Below are 21484 nucleotides of genomic sequence, written 5' to 3'. Positions count from 1 at the left end.
AGTTTGAACAGGAATGACAGCGCAGTCTCAGCGGACTACATAAATGCATTATGAATAATTGAGTTTGTGAAGCTAGAGATTGCAGATGGCACTCAAAAACTGTCATTTGTCTTGACGTCTCAGATTGCTTTTACTCTTTAATGGGCACGTTACCCATAAAAGCACAATTTACTGCATCTCATGGAAGTTGTAAAGATGTTTTTTGTTAGTTTTAAATGACACAGGTTACTTTTGGATGAGTGGCACAGAATGATTGTATGTTGCTATAATGTTTTATTTTAGTTTTTCCTAATTTGACTGCAGAGTTTAATTGATGCTCTTTCTATATATTTATATGCCATAAATATGACATCTACAACATTCTAGCTGTAGATGAGTTGCTGTTTATCTATATACTGTTACTTTCAATATTGTGTATATATAGTATTAATGTAGCCCATATAATAGTCTTCCTCTCCAGAGAGTGAAAATGGGGTCGGTTGTTTAATGGCAAGCTGTTTTTAATTTTAGTTTGTCACACGAGTGTGCTCCAACAAACCTTGATACAATATGAGAAGGGCCACAATTAGACTACACAATCTTTCACTTTAATGTAATATACCATAGTAATCAGGCCATCCATCTCATTAGGAAAATTGTGCATTTCATCAGTTAAATATTGAAGGACACAAAGTATTAACAGTTCTTTAAATACGCCAATAGCTTTTGTTTGAATCATTAAAATAATGCTACTTTGTGCTGTTACACAAAAGTTTAATTTAACAAAGGGTTGAGATTTCCAATCAGCCGTTGTGTTCGACCACTGCACCTGTCACACCAAGTAGCAGAGATCGCCTTATTCCAGTAGTGCTATTTAAGATAACTTGGTTGCCGTTACATCCTCTGCCCATAATGTCTTCATGTAATCTAGTTTCTGCTCTTGTAGGTTACGTGCAGTAAAGCGCTTGACCGTGGCAACCTATTGATTTGATATCCAGCATATATTGTTAAACATTCGACATTTGTTCTCCTGGCTTTCTGCCTTAGTGTAATTTGCAAATGTGCGTATTTATTACCTCAAACAATGAAGTTAACAAACTCACATTAACTAAATGTAATTTCAGAGTCAAGCACGATGTCTTCACTTTTGCTGGTTGAAGCTCTTTTGAATGAGGCTAATGACACAGCACACCAAATAACACACGCCATTAACACATTTCAATCAACGGTTTAATGTTGTAGATAAAGAATCAATGTGTAAATCAAATCAAAATGGGAATAATGCAAAATTTCATTCTCAAAGGATTTTCTTTTTATATTTGCATATGCTAGTGTTTCAGTAACAATCCCATTTTAGAGAAGATCAAAACAATTTGAAGTAGAAAACAAAATGAATAAAACCTATTGATATATTTTAGAAAAACAGCAAACAGATTTTGGTCATTTAAATGTTTCAGACTCCGACGCAAGGCTACTACGTGTTAGTGTGCTCAGCCTCTTGAGCCCTTGGGAGAGTTGGAAAGCACAACTTCAATCCTCTTGGGGCTGCAGAATCCACTGCCTTCTCCTCTTATCACTGAATTATTTATCTAATCGTTGATATACCAAAAATGTCTGGCAGCCAAGATTTACTTATCACTCATTACAAGGGTCAGGAGGCAACCACCGGCAGGCACTTGAACCACTGAAGAGCAAGGTTTTGTACATCTAACAGATCAGTTAGCTGGTGTACAGCTGAAGGGGATTGTACATTATGCAGTAAGCCACAACACATCTTCATCCAACCGCTGCAACATACTGGGTGTACAAACTGCATCCCAACTGGTAAAAGTGCTTCCTCTCACAATCTTCCTAAGAAGTTAGGAAACGTGCAGACTTAATGATGATGTAAGGACCGATCCCAGATTGCCGTTTTTTCACGTGTAACAATAATGAAGACGGAAGGTGAGAGGGCAGCATTTACCAAGATGCACTGGTGAACATTTAACAAACCGATGGATGCATGATGCAATCTTAAGAACAGTCTGAGGTGTTGAATTAAGTTGAGCTCAATATATTTTCATCTTGGGGGTTTCTTTGAACTCTGAAGTTATCACTGACCTGAATAAAGTGGAACCACAAAAGTTTGCATGGGACAAACAAAACAGAGGGAGTGAAATAATTATACGATTGCATTGATATCTGTACAGACAGTACGCTTGGTTTGAGGCATTAGTACAAATGCAGATGTTTGTACATAGTACAGAAGCTCTGCTCTGGTAGCAATCCTCAACACTGCACAGTCACATCGTTTCCTTCCAAGAGGTTAACTGAAGAGAAAAGGCAAAGGTCTTTCAGGCACTCTGTGCTGTAATAAAGAACCCACAACCCCTGTATGAGGCTTTTTCCACCTACTGATTATCTCATTTGGATGCAAACTGATTATAATATTCTTCATAATTAAAATATATAAGATTTATATATAGCAATAAGAAAGGCCACAAATGATGGTCTGTTGAAGGAGAAACTCACTCAAATGAATCAATAGCCTTCACTCCAAACACTCATTCATTAACTTTAGCACAGGCCACATCTGGACTGTGTGGACACTTATGTACAAAGAGAAGGTGGCAATGTGCTTTGTTATGAGTCTTAATTCATATCAGATTTGGTCTGTATGATATAACTTCACACTGTCACAGCCTCTCATATAGGAAACTCCATAACTTATTTGTAAGGGCTCCAGATTTCTATTTACAGGTCAAAGGAAGAGCAATGACAAAAAAAGAGGTAACTTGACATTCTTAAATGTAAATTAGAAAGTTAAAATGGCTGATGTTATTCAAACTTATCATTCAGTAAAGTTACTGAGAATGCATCTCAAAAAAATTATGCAGCTACGGATATATTCTTTTGCTATTCTGGTGAGTTCACTTGATTGAGGTTATAAAGCAAATCTCCCTGACATTCTCTTGGTGGCACACCCTTTCTCCTCAATGACTCGTAAAGTAACCAACAAGGCACACTGTCATCACTGTGTGTCTGACCATCACCCAAGACCAGACAGATCATTGGTTCAAACCCAACACAAACAATTACTTAGATCCTTATCACTACACAGCATTTCTTAAAAAAAACATGAAGGAGATTGCAGGGTGTCGGTGTTGTAATAGTTGATTATTCAAGTACTCTTTGTTTGAAGCTCATTAACAATCCTTCACCAATGGACGGAGAGAAAGAGAAACCAACACCACTCCACCAGATAATCTTTGCTCTCCAGCTCTATCACTTTCCAAAGTTGCCGAAGTCAGCAAAGGCATCGAGTTTGGGCTGTTGGACCATTGCAGGGTTCATCCCCATTCCCATCCCCATGGCATTGGGCATCCCCATGGTCATACCGCCCTGTGGCATACCCATGTTCATGCCCATCCCCATCATGCCTGGGTTGGGGGCCATCCCCATGCCCATTCCCATGCCAGCACCAGGGTGCATCATCGTAGGTCCAAGGCTCATACCAGAAAATCCCTGGGAGAGCATGTTGGCAGGTACCTGGTTGCCTAGAAATGACAGAACAAAATGCAATTAAAAAGAGTACCACATTTTAAATGGATTTATGGGGTGCTTTGAAGGAGAGCCTGGCTACAGTGTCACCATTCATGCCAGATCTACCATTCCTCTCACCATGTTGGAGGGTGTTGAGGGTGGGCTGGCTTTGCTTGGGTGGCTGCATGCCTGGGCCCAGGAAGTCCAGGCTGATGTTAACTGAGGAGTCTGACCAGGTGGAAGGGACGGCTGCTTTGGCTCCGACACCTTGAGAGGCCATTCCCTGCTGTGTAGGCTGGAAGGGCTGGACAGACTGTGGTTGCAGAGGCCCCCCCATGTTCTGTAGGGGCTGACAAAGACGCACACAAGCACAGATACAATGTTAGAGAATAAGCTAATGTAAGCTAAAATCACAGAAATATACAGTGATAAGATACATAAAAGCTTCAGGGCTGAACAGGGCCTTTAAACCCCCACTTAACCTCGATACTGTCAGATGAATCGGTTACAGTCTCTTTCTGAGCTCATGAAAACATACCATCCAAAGTAACTAGAGTAAAAGAGAGTGGTGGTTGGCTTCTCAGTGAAAAAAAGAGGTTTTTTAGGTCAACAACCTTTTAACATGGAAATACATTTGACATCCACAGGCTTTTGTTGGGTTTTTAACTCACAACTGATTCTTCTCATTCTGTGTGTCAGTAACAAGAGGAGTGGGTGGTTAGTGGGCGGTCTCTGGGGGAGATGAGCATCTGGTGAAGTGGCATGTTAACCCTCTACCATCATGCTTGTCCTCCATCTTTCAATCACACGAGGTATGTCTTTATTACACAGGCACACGGACTGATGTGGTCAACCAGCAGTGTGAACTGGAATGCTACTTTAAGTATATAATTTCTCTCATTGTTGGACATTAATTTATTTCCCGCTTCATATGTAGGCATAAAATGGTTAAAAGGATCTTTGTGTTTATACAGGTACATGCCAAAATTTTACTCATAGCACTCATATTTGATGGCCAAATCAACAAGTCTGTGCTTACGAGATTACAAACGCCGATTTTATAAAAAAACAGCACCCGACAACTGGCTAAATCTTAAACTGTGCTAGTTACTTTTGGCTTAAACAATTTCTGAAATTGATGACAATACATATCTGGAACCTGAGTCATTTTCTTGGGCCAATTCAGATATTTGGCTGTAAAAACATTCAAAGCAAGATAGATTTTTATTTATTATTAAGTGTTTTTATCAAAATGATATGCTGCATTTTTCATATACTGTCTAAAATATATGCCAATACTTATGATATAAAATATAACCCTAAAATTGATCAGTCTAGCTCTGTATCCATGAAAACTGAAATCATAAAGTGTATTGTTGTTTCCTGAGGATGTTTTGTTTCCACCTGTATAATATGAGACCCTTCATGAGTCTTGTAATGATGATATGTTAAGTATATCAATAAATTATTAAAAAAGGATGCGTGTGTGTATAAGTACAATCATGCATACCTGTGACCTAGACTGGGGCAGGACTGTGCTGCTCATGCTCTGTGTGCTGCTCATGCTAAAGTTGAGGCTCTGGGAGGAGGTGAGGGACTGAGTTGGCCCCATCAAGTCAAACAGGTCTGCTGAGGCAGGACCGGAGCCCAAAGCTGAGACTGGGGCAGGAGCGGCAGCAGGGCCTGTCATGGCTCCAAAAAGGTCATTTCCACTCGTGTCAACAGTCTGAGCAGATGCTGGCATCTGACCTCCGGGAAAGGCATTCCAATCTCCAAAGTCTCCATTGCTGCTAGAGGAAGGTGCTTCTGCAACAAGAAAGAAAGAAAGAAAGAAAAAAAGACAGTTGCATTAATATCTTTATTTGCAATCCAAACTGTGATGTTTGTTTTGTGCAAATAATTGCAAGCAAAAGTCACTCAAGCTAATTTAAGACCCGTCATGGAGGGTCATGGAGGACAGTCTAACTTTATCCAGGGCATTCAAATTTGAGCACTGGTGCCACGTTTTACATTTTCATTGAACTGGCTCTGCCAGTTGTTGTCTCTGTCCTTCCTCTCAATCTTTCTCAGCTTCCTCCACCCCCACCAACTTCTTACTCTGTCCCAGTCTCCTTGTCATCCATAACAGGAGTTGATGTGTGTCTGTTCTTGTTATGCAGAGCAGGTAGCAGGCTCCATATGGCCTGGGCTTCCTCCCAGCATCACTCTGAATATTCTAGCAGTATGGCTGCAACAGCACAGCACACACATGCACATAACAAAAAACGTCTTGAAAACCAACCAGATCCTGGGGAGAAGCCAACGGACGCAGCAGGTGAGGAGAAGTCAGCAAATCCACTGATCAGGTCTGCATTGAGAAATAGACAAAGACATCAATTTTAAACAAGCGAGCTCCAGGTTTCATTCCACCATAGTTAGCATTCCTTCAGTGTCAGAAGTGTAGGAGGCAGGGGAGGGGTGGTGGCAGTGGATAGGTGGAGAGGACCAAACATCTGTTCAGCACTCCCGCCCTCTCCATTCACCAGGGACTGCTCCAAAAACATCTGGTGCACTTAGTTCCTATACATCAACTCCCTCCCCCTGCTGTCCCCAAACTCTGAAGCTAGCATCAGCAGCTGGGCACTGTCACTGCAGAGTCCTGCAGTCACTGTGGAGTTTCCCGTTTTGTACAATATTGTAACACTGAACAAAAAGGTTATTCCTGGAATGACTGGTGTCTAGCTTGTTTGCTTAGAATATACAACATGTAAATACAACATATTTGGGGATATTGGAGGGCTAAATCCCCTTTCACACAGCCTTTTCAAGACGAGACGGTTGCACGTTTACGCCACCTTGCCGACTGTGTAAAAGTGAACAATACACAATATGGGGGGGGACAGAGTTGTCACGCCGTTAAGCCAACAGCGGAGGTAATCACAGAGCTGTAACAGCGCCGACGTCTGTGTGAAATGGACTGCCAGCATGGCGGGACTACTTGCAGTACGATGCGTGAGTTGACCCACCGGCAGCTCAAAAAGTGACAAAGCAGCGCTCAGAGTAGTTTTTTACCCGGACAAGTGACTTTTGTGCATGGACAAGTCAAACGTAAATGTACTTGTCCAAGGGACAAGTGCCTCAAAATGTTAATGTTGAGCCCTGCAGGGTATTACTTGAAGTTAATGACATAATACCTGTGGCAGCAGGCTGGCTCGGTGTTGTGTCCACCATTAGTAGGTCGGCTAGGCCGGTACTGGAGGGCTGAGGGGCTGCTGGCTGGGGCTGAAATTTACAAAAAGATCAGGGCACAAGTCCATGCATAACTATAAGCATATCAATAAAGTTGTATGTTAAATGCTCACATGTGCTCTTGTTGCCTGTTTGGTGGTGGTGTGTGGGCTCTTATCCCCTATGTAGTTGGCTGCGGCCCCCAAGTCTACTTTCTTAGACGGAACCCCTCCTCTCTTCCGTGTCGCTGTAGTCTCTGTTGCTTGGACTATTTGAACACTCTTGGTGGTTACAGTTTCCTCTTCATCTTTGAATTCTTTTCCTGACTGGCCATTGTGAGACGAGCGACCCCGGTCCTCATCGTTGTCACTATGGAGACAAAAATGGCTCAGGTAAGACAACCAGTTATGTGAGGATAAAGATAAGATCGTCTTTGTAGATACTATATCCATAAAGGACCAAAAAGTAAGCAAGACGCAAACCATGTTCCGGATGAAGCTTTGTTGTTATCTACTGTAGGCACTCTAGGAAATCGGTTCTTTTCTTCCTCTCTTTGTGGCTATTTATGGCCTGAATTTATAACCCTTTCATTTACAGGTATGTTCAAAATATAATTAAAAAGTTTGACATGGCCAATTATAAGACGTGCTGATGTAATGATTGAGAGGGAAACCAAGTTTATTTTTTTCTTGATGGCGGAAAAACATGGTTTGTGCCTTTCCGTTTAAAATGGACGCAAAACTATATGACTTGTCTGTCTCCAACCTAAATCGATCTGGTGAGTCTTCTCTATCCTTCTTCCTAAATCTGCTTATGGTATCGTCAATGGTGCTGCCGATTTTGTCGCTGATCTCTCCCAATTTCTCGCTGAAGGGGAATTGACCTTTATTCCTCTCCCAGTCATCGTCCCACTTTCCCCGGGTATCGCTGGAGTCGTATCTGTCCCCCGCTGGAGGGAAGGAATTCAAGTAGGTGGAAAAGGAGATACAAGCAAGAAGAAAAGGACATGAATGGAATTAAAACCCAAACATTTTGTTAATTATTCGTCCGTTTATATTACTTAACTGAAAACTTACAGTAACGTCGGTATCCCATACTGTCTGAGGATACCCCAATGTATTTGTCTTTGATCTTCTTTGACTTTTTCCGTTCTTCCCTAAGCCTCTCATCATCCTGGACAAATTCCACCATCTCCTTCACTTTATGACGTACATTCACACCTTGGTCCTTCCCATTCTCATCTAGAGACAGATATGTGGAGACACAGAAACACTGACATCAATATAATTCATGAATTAGCAACTTTTTGTGTTCACTGTACAATGTATTGAAGCCAAACGCACACATGCATATCATATTTCTGTCTAGGGAAAGTTGAATGTTGTTGTTTGTAAACTGTACCTCAAATACAGACATGGTTGGGAAGAATGAAAGCAGCTTTAGGGCAGTGTGTATGGTTTAGGGGTTTGTGGACTAAGCAGTGCTTAGAGCCACTACTTTCATTACAGCTCACACTGAAGCCATTGTTAATAATCACTAAACACTACAATGCTGAGGTGTAGAGATCACCTTACCCAATTAAAGCAAAGTTTGTTGTTTAGCAAGTTTTCTTAGGTACTCCCCCTCTAACTTGCAGAGCAAAATATACAGCAGGAAAAGCCCAGTATGGATACCTTACCTACAAAGTGGTAGCTTTCTAATGATCTCAGGTCATACAGATGTTCTCTGGCACTGGTAACAACCCTCTCCGATCCATTCCTGATTAAATGGGCCAGCAGTAGCAGGGACTAAGAAACAGACAGACAACAGAGAAAAACGTGTTAAGTCCTAAAACTGGGGGATTGAACTGGATCCATTATGGTAAGGGTGGGCGATATTGCAAATACAAAATATCACTTTTTTTTTTTTAAAGGCAGGATCACGATCCATGATCTTATCATGATTCCCTTTCATGTTGGTTTTGAAGACTATTTTCTACATTACACGTAGAACTAAACTAATATCCATATTTAAAAAAAATATTGCCCTGCAATAGGGATGGGCATGATTACTCGACGATCGATAACTGATTATTAAGAATTTCGTTGATCACGTTAATTTGTTATCGATTACACTAATGCTGGTTGCGTTGCGTAGTGGGAGTCTTGAAGCAATTCAATTAATTTCACAGTGTGGCAGCAATTGAACATTTTACCACTCAGGGGCAATATTTGACTCCATACTCCGTTACCTGGCTGCGAGTTTCCGTTTTGATTTCAAAAGTCATCATGAAGAGGACACGGCGAAGTGTGGCGTGGGACCATTTTGATTTAAAAAAAAAAACGACTTAGTTCACTGCAAACACTGAGATGCCGTGTATAAGTACAACACGGCCACGACTCACATGATGTAACCTACCACTAAACAAAGTGCACCCGACCCTGGTTAATGTCGGTGGCGGCCTCGGTGCACCCTGCTCTGTCTCAACCTAGCATAAACTCGGCGTTAGCATGGAGGAGCTGCGATGCACAACGAGCAGAGAAAATTACCCAAGGGACCTGCAAGTTCATTGAGATGGATACTGGAACCAGCATATCACACTTCGTCTCGACGTTCCATCACCAGACTGGTAGAAACTCACCACAAAGAAGAACGAATAAGGTTCCCCGGGCTGGCCAGGTTAGCGCGGAGGTACCTGTGCATCCCGGCAACGCGGCTGTTTTGGGCGACTGGACTGACGGTCACCAGGTAATGGTTGCATCTGACCCCAGATCATGTCAACATGCTTATCTTTCTCAACACACATCAGTAGACTGGTGCAGAAGTTGTATGTGAGTTAGCCTACTGGTTATTTTGTTATTAGGCTTTGTCCGTGCCTTGGATAGTTCTGAGTTACATTTTGACAAAACCTGTCAGCCTACTATTATGTTTTTGGTTAAGTTATTATTTAACATGATTCTTTTTATTTATTATTTTGGAACAAACAACGGTCTCTGTTTAAGAACGCCGGCTCGCGGCTGCAGGTTCTGCTGCTTCAGAGCACCGCACCACAGCGCATATATCTATAATCTATATCTATAACCTCCAGTTTAACTGCCACAAGTTGTTCTTGTAATTAAGATCTCATCGAGGAAAAACACGCTGTATTTTTGTATTTTCATTGCATTTTTAATTTTTAAAAAGTTAAATGAATTTTAATATAAAAATATGAATGATTAATTGATAGTCGATCGTTAATTCTCCCGACGATCGACTAAGAAAATAAACTGGTTGCAGTGCACAGCACTCATATAAAAAGAAATATATGTCACTTTTAATTATTAAAGTACTTACTTTACTAATTAAAGTACTTACTTTACTAATTAAGAATACATACTTCATTGATCACCGGGGGGAAAATTACTTTATTTAAAATTATTTATTATAATTTATATTCCCATTAATAATATATTAATCGCATGTTACTCCTGCTACTTCCTTTTTCCAAAAACAGTGGTTAAGAACACCAGGAGCAAGTGGCAGAAGTTGAGATTTCATTAAAACAAAATTATGACTGGCGGGGTGACCTCTAGTTCACCCAGTAAGAGCGTTCGCCCTATGTTGGCTGAGTCCTGCAGCGGCCCGTGACCGGACATGACCGGCGACCGGCAGGTCAGTCTGACATATGCCGATTTTATGCCGGTCAAATGCACTCAGGTGCCTCATGATTAACATCGCGCAAGATCAGCGCACCGCCGCTCAATCAGCGCACCGCCGCTCAATCAGCCCACTGCCGCTCAATCAGCGCACCGCCGCTCAATCAGCGCACCGCCGCTCAATCAGCCGTTTATGAAATGTTATAAAGTCGTAATTATACATAGGGCTGGGTACCGAACGTCGTTACTTTTATGGTATCGAAAAATTCTTTATCTTTCGGTGCCAAATTTCGGTTCCAAAAGTGTCTGAGCGCGTAAGCGCAAGCTTATCTGTCCTCTCTGCATATTGACACAGAGCGGAGCTCCGACCGACACACGCACACGGAGAGGTGCGGACGGAGTAAACTGTCTGCAGTTTTGTTGAAGTCACAGAGAGTGACGGTTGGTTTCAAGTGTGGTTACAGTTTTTTTAAAACTTGACGCAGACAGCGTTTGCTGCGATATGATATTAATGGCGAGGTGAAAGCGGTCGCGGTGCTGTTGACGTTACACTTCCTCTTACAAGCGGCCACAACGGTGGTTTCTCTGCCCTGATGACTGACTGACAGGCTGAGCTTGCAAGGCACTTTTATTAATGTTACTCTGAGTGAGCAGTTTTACCTGAATTTTTTAATTTTGATAACTGTTTTGATTCACAATTAAGGTGGAAAATAAAAGCTTTGCGTTTAATGTATTTTTGTTGATGTTGAAATGGATTTTAAAATATATGGTATCGAAAAAACTATCGTTAGGAATTGGTATCGAAACTGAGGTATCAAAATTGGCACCGGATCGAAAGATTCTGAACGATACCCAGCCCTAATTATACATGGCTCTGCAGAGCTGTCTGCTCTGATCTCAGCCGCTCTCTCTCTCCCCTCTGAGGCTGAATAAGTGGAACGTGAAAACCGCGGGACCCGTGAAATATGACAGCTACAGTTTATTGGAAAATAGCGTTGGGCACCCTGACTTTGATGAATTTACTGTTGATCAGACCCCAGATGAGACAAGAAGCTAACATTAGCGAATGCTGCGGTGATGGTCCCTCTGCCTCTGACGTCCGGCCGCAAGAGACGCTGTACTTTATATATATTTAAAAAAAAAAAGAGTATTCCCCCGACACGCTGTATTAACGTTACGGTTTAAAACGCTTTCCAGGTTAGTGGGATGCATACCACTCAAAACCTACATAAAAACGTAGTAATCTTCCCCCAGCGTTTAGTTTGTTGCTAAACTGTGTGTAAAATGAGCGGTGACGTTAAATCATCTGTGTGACGTTTATGTTTTCAGGTAACGTTACTGTTGACATTCAAACAGGCCTGCGTGTGTGTTTTGAGTAATATCTTTATACTGCAAGGCTATATTTATTATATTAAGTTGGATATTAGATGTGAAAAGAAGGAAATGGTTCTAACACTTTAGATGTGTGTGAATTTCCCACACCAGGAGTAATTTATATAGTTCTATTTTTTTTAGAAATGTTCTATGCAAAATGTATTTTTCAGAGCATCTTTGCAATTTGAGGCATCTAACTGGTTCTATTAAAGACCAATGATTTTTGTTTCGTAAATTTAAAAAAAAAAAAAATATTATTCTTGCCTGTAAGAAATGAGCAGAAATTGACATTAAAGTTAACAGATGGCTCATTTAAAAAGGGTTACAGCCTGAGTAGAGTCATTTTTGGTGCTTAGGCCTTTAAGTCTTATGTCATGATAAAGCATGTGTGTTTGTGTGATGTTGCAACAGTACTGTGGCAGACCTTGTAGACTCTCCGCCAGTTCTTCTTGTTATCCCTCAGCATGCGGGCCCACAGCATGTTCATCACCTCTGGGAACTGTTCATACATGAAGGTGGCTCTGATTACATAGAAAGAAAGAGGAAAACATTGTATTTTTATTGACAAAGTTTTAATTTCCAATGCATGACAATCAAAAATTGGATTGGTTAGTCAGTTTACAGGTTTTGACAAAAGACTCCCTCAACTATGGAGCCCCATGAACTAAACTTAGGAAGTATTAAAGGATCTACAGGTTCATTTTAGGACATTTGTGTTTGTGTATCCACTGCATCCTAAGAACTACAAGGATTGGGCAAATCAGACCAATAAAAGATCTAAAAGTTGACATCTATTAATATGTTACTTTGCATGCAATAAGACGACGACACTGTAAATTTAGAGGAGGTTCAGGTCATTGTCTTGTTGTTCATAATTTACTGCTGCTGTAATGTCTGAATTAATGTAGGAACAGAAATGTGCCATGGTAGAAAGGGAGTCTGTAAAAACACCTAAAGGTCAGGACTATTTCTAAGTAGCAAGGATCTTGTCAGTGTTTGTCTGGTTCATTTTCTGCTTGAAACCACAATTACAAAGTTAAGTTTTAGTCTCTGTTTAGTTTCACACTGCCGGCTACATAAGCAGTTACATAGCAGTTATATGAGGGATGCATCGTCTGGACATCGGAATCCGACGATGTTCGCCCTATTTATTGCCATCGGCAAAAAAGGGAAAATGCTCCGATGGCAGTAGCCAATGTTTATCTATTTTTGTGCTGCCTTAATGTTGTGTTAATTGGTCTGACTGATTTGTGCAAAACATTTGCCTAACTTCTTGAATGATATAATCATGACGCTTTCAGTTCAGAGCAGTGGTCAGTAAAAGGTTTATTTTTTATGCCATTTTCTCTAATGTGTTTCACTTCATCATAAGGAAGCTGCTGCTTACTCTCAGCATCAGTAAATCTGTGATCGACTTTGCGGTCTGTTAAAATGGCCGTGAACCCCCATCTATCCAAATTACTTCAGCATGGCTAGACCTAGTTGCACCTCCTCAGCCTAGCTTGGTCGTCGTGAAACGCACCAATCCAGGATGCACTGATTAAACTAGGTCAAGCCTTGTTTTATCAGTTATACTGGATTTATAAATTATGCTTTTGTGAAACAGACCCCGGGACTCTGTGGTGCCCTCAGGTACCTCACTAATGCTGGAAAATGTCTGCTCATTTCTTATAATGAGATGTATCGGTTTACCTGGCTCAAAACTAAAACAAACATCGGCCAAATGAAAATTCTACACATCGGTATGAGTTACAAAATTTGCAATCGGTGCATCCCTAGTTAAATGTCAATAACAACAGGACTTTCTAAAATTCCTCTCTCTGTCTGAATACGGATTTCAGCAGTTTGAATGAATGCTGCACATGTTGTAGCAGCTGCGAGGCTTGCGTTTAGTACTGCCCACAGTGGTTTCTGGCTGAAAAATAATACCTTGAAAAACAGGGACTTTGTGTGCCAAGCCAAGAAAAATCTTACTGCCAAAGTTCCTGCAGTCGAAAAGGGGTTTAAAAAAAACCTACGTTGCTACGTTAAATGTTATGTACAAATAACCTTAGTGCTGCTTTCCAGCAGGACATATTGTACAACACTATGCATTGTCCTTACCTGGAGATTTCACTCATCAGCTGTCCTGATGGTCCCCATGGGTCGTCATTCGTTGCCTCTCTGACTTTAGACTCCACCTCTGAGTAGTTCATCACCACGTTGGTTCTATAGAGTAAGATAAAACACAAATCCACTTTCATTAATCGTGTCTATGTGGAGTATTATATGACATTTGGCATTTCAGTTCAAAATATGTGGCCTGCATGAAAAAAAAACAACAACATGGATGAAAATAGATGAAAGGTACTCTTATTACAGCCATGCCCACACCCTTTTAGCGAATATAAGAACAATGGGATAGGGAGTGATTGTGTGTGTGCACTGAATCTAACCGTTAAACTTGTTAAAAACCAAAAACAAGTGACTAAACAAGCAAATGCAAACCAGTGTTCAATATAAACATATGAATGAGACCTAAAATGGTATTGAAGGAAACAGGGCTGTGCTCACAGTGGGTGAGCTGAGCTCTTGCTTGTTGACGTTCTAAGAACTAGAAAAAGTAACCAGAAAAGAAAAAAGGGAACTCAAATGGGAAGAAAAACCAACGCTACAAATGGTGGCTCTCTAATAATCTCAGGTAAACAGAGAGCTTGTTTTCTAAATTGTGTACTCAACAAGGTTGGCAGGTTTGGCAGCCTGTTCACATATTCAGAACCCTGATTACACAACACACTAAGAAAAACCAAGCATTGGCCTTTATCTATTCAATCAGACTACATAAACGTAAGCTTCTGTTAGTAGGTCTACAATATGTCCTCAAATATGCTGTCACAACCAACTTATCGTAACACCGAAAACAAATGTCCATCTAATGTCCATTCTTTATAGGAGGTAGGCGGCCTATGCAATGAGGGTGTTAAGAAGAACAAAGGATTTTCTAGGCAGAGAATATTCTAAAATTATAAAGGCTGTGAGACCATTACTGGTTCATTATTGTCTGTTTGAACATCAACTATTTTTTTATGCTTGGCCAGGGCACCTTTGTAGATGGGACTATTTTGGGAAAGAAATACAGCATCTTAATCCAAATAATTAAGTGAGCCCTTTCACAGCTTTAGCCATAACATGGTGAAGCAAAAAATTTGAACCCTGTGCCTTCTCATCCCTCCCTCACTACTGTCACATCAGCAATAAGATGGACAGGTCCTGAAAGAGCGGCATTGAATTGATGGGTGGAGATACACCCGCTCTGTGGTGATGGAGAAAGGCTGTATTATTACTACTACTGCAAGCTGCAGGGTATGGTTACCACTCTGACAACATACTCTCTTTTGTAAAATTCAGTCCATGCCAACTAAATTATTTGAGAATGACTATGCCAGGTGCAGATGGACCATGGGTTACACTAACTATCTAGATCTAGACAGAATTCAAGCCTTATCCTGTATCAAACCGAAAAATGATGGCAATATTCCTCCTATTACACTCACTTCAATCATGGACAAGACTTTATCGGTGTTACGAAAGTGCCCATTATGTTTTAGTTCAGGTTTTAAGTCTTTTTGATTACTTTGTGTGCTATGTTACTGCATGTATCCTGGGTCTTTCTAGCTATGTATGTTACTGATATGGCACAAAGCCTCATGTTTGCATAAATGACAGACAAAACACAAGAGGATATGATGTAGTAATGCAAGATCGTATCTCGTCCTAGTGGTGGCCCCTGTCCTAGATACTAGCTAGATAAAACGGAAGTTGTGATACTCTAACTGTGACACACTATCACACAGATTTCCGTTAGACTGCTATAGTGCTATGTGTCAAAAAAAGTCGCCTTGCTGTCAGTTACTCATTAACCCAATTGTCCTTCATATATCAAATAGCCTACATGTCGCTTTCATTCATTGAAAGATCTATTTGAAACAGGACAAAAAAATTTGCTTGCATGTCCTTCCTCAGAAAAAACCTCACCTTAATCATACAACAGGAAATGTTGCATTATGCCACACCGTTGAACCATGTGAATGACTTACAACTTGGTGAAACTTTATGAAAATCATTTAGAATTTGTGAATGTCACAAAACACAAGCTCTTTCACCCTTGATTTCAAAGAAAACAGGAGGAAAATGAACATGGACACGCCCATCTCTTTAATCTTTAAAACTTGCACCTTTCCTGCTCTCTCTGTCTCGGTCTGGCCCCTCTCTGTCTCTTTCTCGTGAAAGTAACCTATGTTACAGGAGGTCACACTCCAGGGACACAAGTGCCTTCAGCAGGAACGTCTTCTTAGATGGACTTAAGAACACTCACACCTATTGTGTGGGTCTGCAAAATTAGCCATTACGCCTAGGGAGGAACAATTGTGCAATAACCTATAGCCCTACAGTACAGTAAAAAGCATGCTCACATTTAGTCAGCAGCTAAAAGAAAACCAGAGTCCAAAGCGGAACAAAAGAAGCACTATACCCAAGGTGTTGCCTAATTTGAGTTCTTGTTGGTACTTCCGGGTACTAAATTACTGCTGCTGGCCATGCAGGCTTGGACTGACCCAGCCATCAAACTATGCAAAGACTCATTATGAGTGCATGAGCACCAGTGACCCAGTGTAGCCTACATACTATATGATACATATTTCTTCACATCTTGCCTTTCAAACTCCATCTTAATTCCAATCAAAACCTGGTAGAAAGGTAATCAGTAACTAATGGGTCTAGTTTAACTTTAATCATTAAATCCTTGAACTTAGGATAGCAAGCTGGACATCCACCAACAAGTTGCAAAACACTGCTGGATTACTAGTCACTGATTCATAAGTGCTCTGTTTCGGCACTGCGGTTTCTCTTGTTGTTCTCTGGTGTCACACATCCCAATAAAATAACTAACATAGCTCATGTGTAGGCCTAGTGATATAAAACATTTGATAAGACTGCTGTACAGTGCAGATTGGATTAACATGGTTATAGTTGCTGAAGCAGTTTAAATAAATCGCAGCAAAACAGGATTTTATATCTTACTGTATTATGAGGTAACGTTAATACATACGTTCGACATGTGGACACCTGAGATCTTAGTTTATGTTGTCTGACTAGCAAGCGGTCTAGGGTGTAGTATAACAAACATAACAATTTGGCTGCGAAGAAACACGTTAGGTTAATCCAGCCATGTGGTGTAATTTAAAGTTTAAGAACTGATTTTACTGTACTAACTAATTTACTGTAGTTAACGTTAGCTACAGTTGTCATAACAATCATAGCGGAGAGCAACACATCTAGCTAGCTACACTCAGTGCAGCTTTAAAAATAGTTCCAGACAGTGGTAGCTAGCCAAGCAACGTGTTAACGTATAACATGGAAAGTTCATGTAAATAAACATTCCCCGCTGATTATTCAGCCCAGGAGCTGTCAAACTAGCTTAGCTGGCTAGCCTGGTAAGCTAGCTACCCACCCATAGATATATCTATGGCTACCTAGCTAGCAGGCTAAATAATAAGCTAGCTTGTCAGCTAAGTGAGTTAGCTTGCACATTCGGAGAAAACTCACAAACAACAACAGTGCTCTCTCATAACAGTGCAAATATTATCCCAGACTAACTGAAAGACATGGCGAACTTAATGTGACAAAAAAGGGACACTCATACTAAGGACAAATAGTATTTGTCAAAGTCAGCTAGCTAGCTAACTAACTCGTTAGTAGCATTCAGGCTAGCTATCTTGTTCGAGTGACGTCAAAGTTTTGGGTACGTGTCTCTTTCAAACAGGTAAACTACAGGAACAAATAACACGACATAGACGTAATGGAGTTGGGAGATACTTACGCTTTGTCAACCAACTCCCTAACCTTCCACATGTTCAGCATCTTGGCTCCGTGATAATGGGCTTTCTGCCTCGACAAAACCCTTTAGTCCACACGAACACCGAACCCAAACCTTAAACTCTGGAAAGTAAACTCTTCTTAACCTCTCTTTCAAGACAGGAGGCGCAAACGCACCACCAGCCAGACAGGAAAGGTTACTACGGGAAATGCCCATGTAACGTCATCAAAATTGCGTAAAGCAGCATTGGAGTTGTAGTTTCTAGTTAGCGAGTGTTAGGCACCGCAATTGATAATGCAAGTACATTAACATTTTAAATGGATATTGAAAACGCTCTCAACTTGGTACACACTTTAAAAACAATTCTGGGGAGATAAATAGAAAAAAAGTGTTGGCCAAAAAATAGTGAGATCAAACTTGATTTCTCTAGCACATTTCACTGTATTTCTATAGCACAAATTATTTCAGAGGACCCCCTGCTATCACATCAAGGATCTATAAGGGTCGACTGGATTAGAAAAAACATGTACATTTTAATGATTAAAAAAGTGAAATATCCTAAGAGCCCATGACATAATCGTACTGTAATATAAATGCCATGGGCCCTTGAGGAAAAGCAACAGCATTAGCCTACCTGAGGTAGTCAAGAAGTATAAATGCCAGGTATTGTGGTTTCTTGAGGAAAAGTGAACAGCATTAGACTGATATTCAATATTGTCTTAGTCAAGATATTGGTTTTATATAGATTGCATTATAGAAATGCCAAAGATATGTTTATGGTAGTTTCAAAATGGTAATGACATTACATAGTTTAGTAGTCTATCAGAGAGCACAGACAAGTTAAAGTTTCAAAGTGTCCCATTTTCTATGAAAACAAGAACAAAACAATGTAAGAGATCCTTATCAAAAATGTGTGTTAAGTGTTTATATATATATATTAGGGCTGAACCATATGCAATAATTGAGTTAAAACATGAATTGCTAATAAAGTTCAAAGATGTTTAAAAAGTGCAATTGTTTACATACAGTATTGCCCACTTACAAAAGAATGCAAAAATCTACAATTTTAATCATATGTACATTCTAACAGTGAAAGACAGAATCCCAAAGTTCCAGAAAATCACATCATATGAATTTATTAAAATTGATAACCATCTGATGAGGAAAAACAAGTATTTGAACAAACAGCAAGTATTCTGGCTCCTACAAGCCAGTTAGTCTTTCTTTAAGACACAGCCCCAATCCGAACCAATTATCTACATCAAATTTGTATAAAAGACACCTGTCAACACCCAAACAACCAGCATCCAACATCACCACCATGTTTCTGGACATCAGGGACAAGATTGTTGATCAAAATGGTAATGACATTACATAGTTTAGTAGTCTTATCAAATGGAGAAGCACAGACAAGTTAAAGTTTGCAAAGTGTCCCATTTTCTATGAAAATCCCAAAAACAAAACAATGAATCAAGAGATCCTTATCAAAAATGTGTTGTTAACACACTATATATATATTGAAATCCTGCAGGGCTGAACCCCTTAATCGAAACATGCAATAATATTCACCACCTGGACGAATATGTTAAAACAAAATGATTTTGGCCTAATTGCTAATTGGAGTTCAAAGACAGTGTTTAAAAAGAACAATCCACATGGTTGGCAACATATACAGTATGTTTATTACAGTAAAAGATGGGTCGAATGGGTGTTTCAGCACGACAACGAATCTAAATACTACTAAGCACATCAAGGTTCTGGAGTGGCCTAGCCAGTCTCCAGACCTGAATCCGATTGCCACATATTTGTTTTCTGCAGGGAGGAGGGCCAACATCCCTGTATTTATAAAAACTGGTTATCAAACTGCACTTTAGTTTGTGTGATTTGTTTCTGACTTTCAAATATGAATGTTTACACCAAATAATAATCTAAATACTTGGTCCACATATTTGTGCTCAATATACTACTTTGGGACTGAAGAATGTTTACACCAAGCTTGGTCAGTTTAAATTAAAGATGTAATTCATATAAATTCATGCCTCATCTAATTTCATCATCACATACAGGCCTGGCCTCCAGGAAAGAACAGTTTGTTCTATCTAATAATCTATCTAATCTTGTGTTGTTCATATACAATGATTTATTGCTTATCTTTGTTGAATAATACAGAAGACAAATAGCTTAAAAACATAAATATTCCACTCCTCACCACACTTGGCACTGAGTGGAATATTTAAATATAAATACTGGGAGGGAGAACTGAAGATAACTAAGGAGAGGAGTTTTGCTGGACTACCGGAGTTGCGTTCACAACACCTCACTGTGGTTCACTACACATAATAAATCGCAATGCAATATTGGTGAAAAAAAATCACAATTACATTATTTTCCAAAATCGTTCAGCCCTAACATATATATATATATATATATATATATATATATATAAAAAATCTAGCCATTGGTTGGGATATATTATCAAGTACCATTTGTAATGTTTTATCCTCAGTTTAATATTCCATTTCCATTTTAAGGGACATTCTTTGGCTTTTACTTCATGTTGCTAACTTTTCTCCATTGTAAAACCTGCTGTTATTTTAGTTTTTGACCAAATCCCAACTTCCTTAAAACTGTAGCCTACATTCTCATCAGCAGGTCACCATCCTGTGTGTTCTTCATCCCTCCTCATCTGGCATTCAGGCATGCTACAATGACCCAGTGATGCTGTGTGACAGGCCAGGCAGGGCACTGGCTGTTTGTGTCAATCCAGATCAATCACTCCCTCTTCTGGACGGACAACGCCATCAACGCTCAGAAAGGTCACAGGGTGTACTCAAGCCAGGCATGATGTGGTGAGCAGGGAGGTCAGTGAAGCAAGTGAACACCCTTGACTGCATCACCTTAAATAGACCATTCGGTTTATGAGTAAGAAAAAGTGTCCGTAGCCATTTCTTGCACCTTGAAATATTTTTTGAATCTCCTGTGACTGGGCGTATACAAAACGTATTAAGACTGTTTGTCGAATCTTATTGATTGATATTCCAGTGGGCATGATAAAACCTCAGATGCCCTGCATCCGACAGGGTCTCTATTCTCTAATGATACGTGTAAATATGGCCCACGGCTTACACTTCTATAGGAGAGCAGGAAGAAACAACACAATAGCCAAAATACAACCCATTTGAGAAAAAAAAACAAGAAACAGCACTTAACAGCCCAGAATGCACTGCACCCGAGGGAGCAACCTCAATTACTGTTACACGTCCGAAGAGGAGAACTCCAGGAGAAGTGGTTGCTGAGATGGAAATGGCTGTGTGTGTGTGTGTGTGTGTGTGTGTGTGTGTGTTGTGCATGTGTGGGTGTGTTTTTGTGCAAGTGTGTGGGTTGGAGGAGGATGGATAGAAAGGCACTCAGTAAAAAGATCTTTCAGAAACACTTTGCCTCAGTGACGTTGACGCAAGCTGTTGATTGACATGCACTTCTCGACAGAAACCAGAGCTATCAACCTATCTGCCACGCATTAAAAATGGCACGGTCTTCAGGGAGGGGCTTAAGTGGTAAATGATGTTGCTCAAGACACTCTCTGTCAACAATGTGTGTGTGTTTGTGAGTGTGTGAGTGCTGAGGATGGCAAAGTATTCAATCAAAGCTTTGATTGAAAAAACCTTGTGTCCTTAAAGATCAGAATTCTGTACACTGATGTATAGGATGTGTGTGTGTGTGTGTGTGTGTGTGTGTGTGTGTGTGTGTGTTTTAAATACAGTATGGTATTTCTCTGCAGTCTAAGGGAAAAAACTGAGCTGGCAGAAAGCTTAATTGCAGAAATCTGATCTCAAACAATATGTATGCGGTTAAATTGTGCTGTCAAAGCAAACTTTGGATTTTTTTTGGACAGTTTTAATTTTCAGAAAGAAAGAGGCAAAACATTCTCTGTAAG

The 21484-nt window shown here is 40.2% G+C and overlaps 1 protein-coding gene across 2 annotated transcripts; it reads right to left on the bottom strand.

Annotated features, from left to right (window-relative positions):
- Positions 1-2962: 2962 nt before the first annotated feature.
- clint1a (clathrin interactor 1a) lies at positions 2963-17802 on the bottom strand. Of its 2 annotated transcripts, none has more exons than XM_028589567.1 (12): positions 17554-17802; positions 13800-13904; positions 12121-12217; positions 8387-8495; positions 7785-7949; positions 7474-7657; positions 6843-7077; positions 6675-6762; positions 5783-5848; positions 5012-5304; positions 3640-3850; positions 2963-3515 (listed from the first exon to the last, which is right to left on the bottom strand). In XM_028589567.1, the coding sequence occupies exons 1-12, from the start codon at positions 17592-17594 to the stop codon at positions 3244-3246; spliced, it is 1866 nt and encodes a 621-aa protein (XP_028445368.1). In that variant the 5' UTR covers positions 17595-17802; the 3' UTR covers positions 2963-3243. The 2 variants fall into 2 exon arrangements, with proteins under 2 accessions (XP_028445368.1, XP_028445367.1); XM_028589566.1 differs by having other exon boundaries at positions 5012-5307; positions 17554-17801.
- Between the last annotated feature and the right edge of the window lie 3682 nt (positions 17803-21484).

This window comes from Perca flavescens, chromosome 10 (genome assembly GCF_004354835.1).
Source record: "Perca flavescens isolate YP-PL-M2 chromosome 10, PFLA_1.0, whole genome shotgun sequence".
Taxonomy (NCBI): domain Eukaryota; kingdom Metazoa; phylum Chordata; class Actinopteri; order Perciformes; family Percidae; genus Perca; species Perca flavescens.
Note: the sequence above shows the minus strand (reverse complement) of the source record. Positions and strands in the feature narration are given on the sequence as shown.

Excerpts from the sequence above, each read along its gene's own strand:
- clint1a (XM_028589566.1), bottom strand. The coding sequence starts at position 17,594 with ATGCTGAACATGTGGAAGGTTAGGGAGTTGGTTGACAAAGC. Across the intron at positions 8,496-12,120 it reads ACTGGCGGAGAGTCTACAAG|TCCCTGCTACTGCTGGCCCA; the intron begins GTCTGCCACAGT and ends TCTGTTTCTTAG. Across the intron at positions 3,516-3,639 it reads CCTCAACACCCTCCAACATG|GCAACCAGGTACCTGCCAAC; the intron begins GTGAGAGGAATG and ends TGTCATTTCTAG.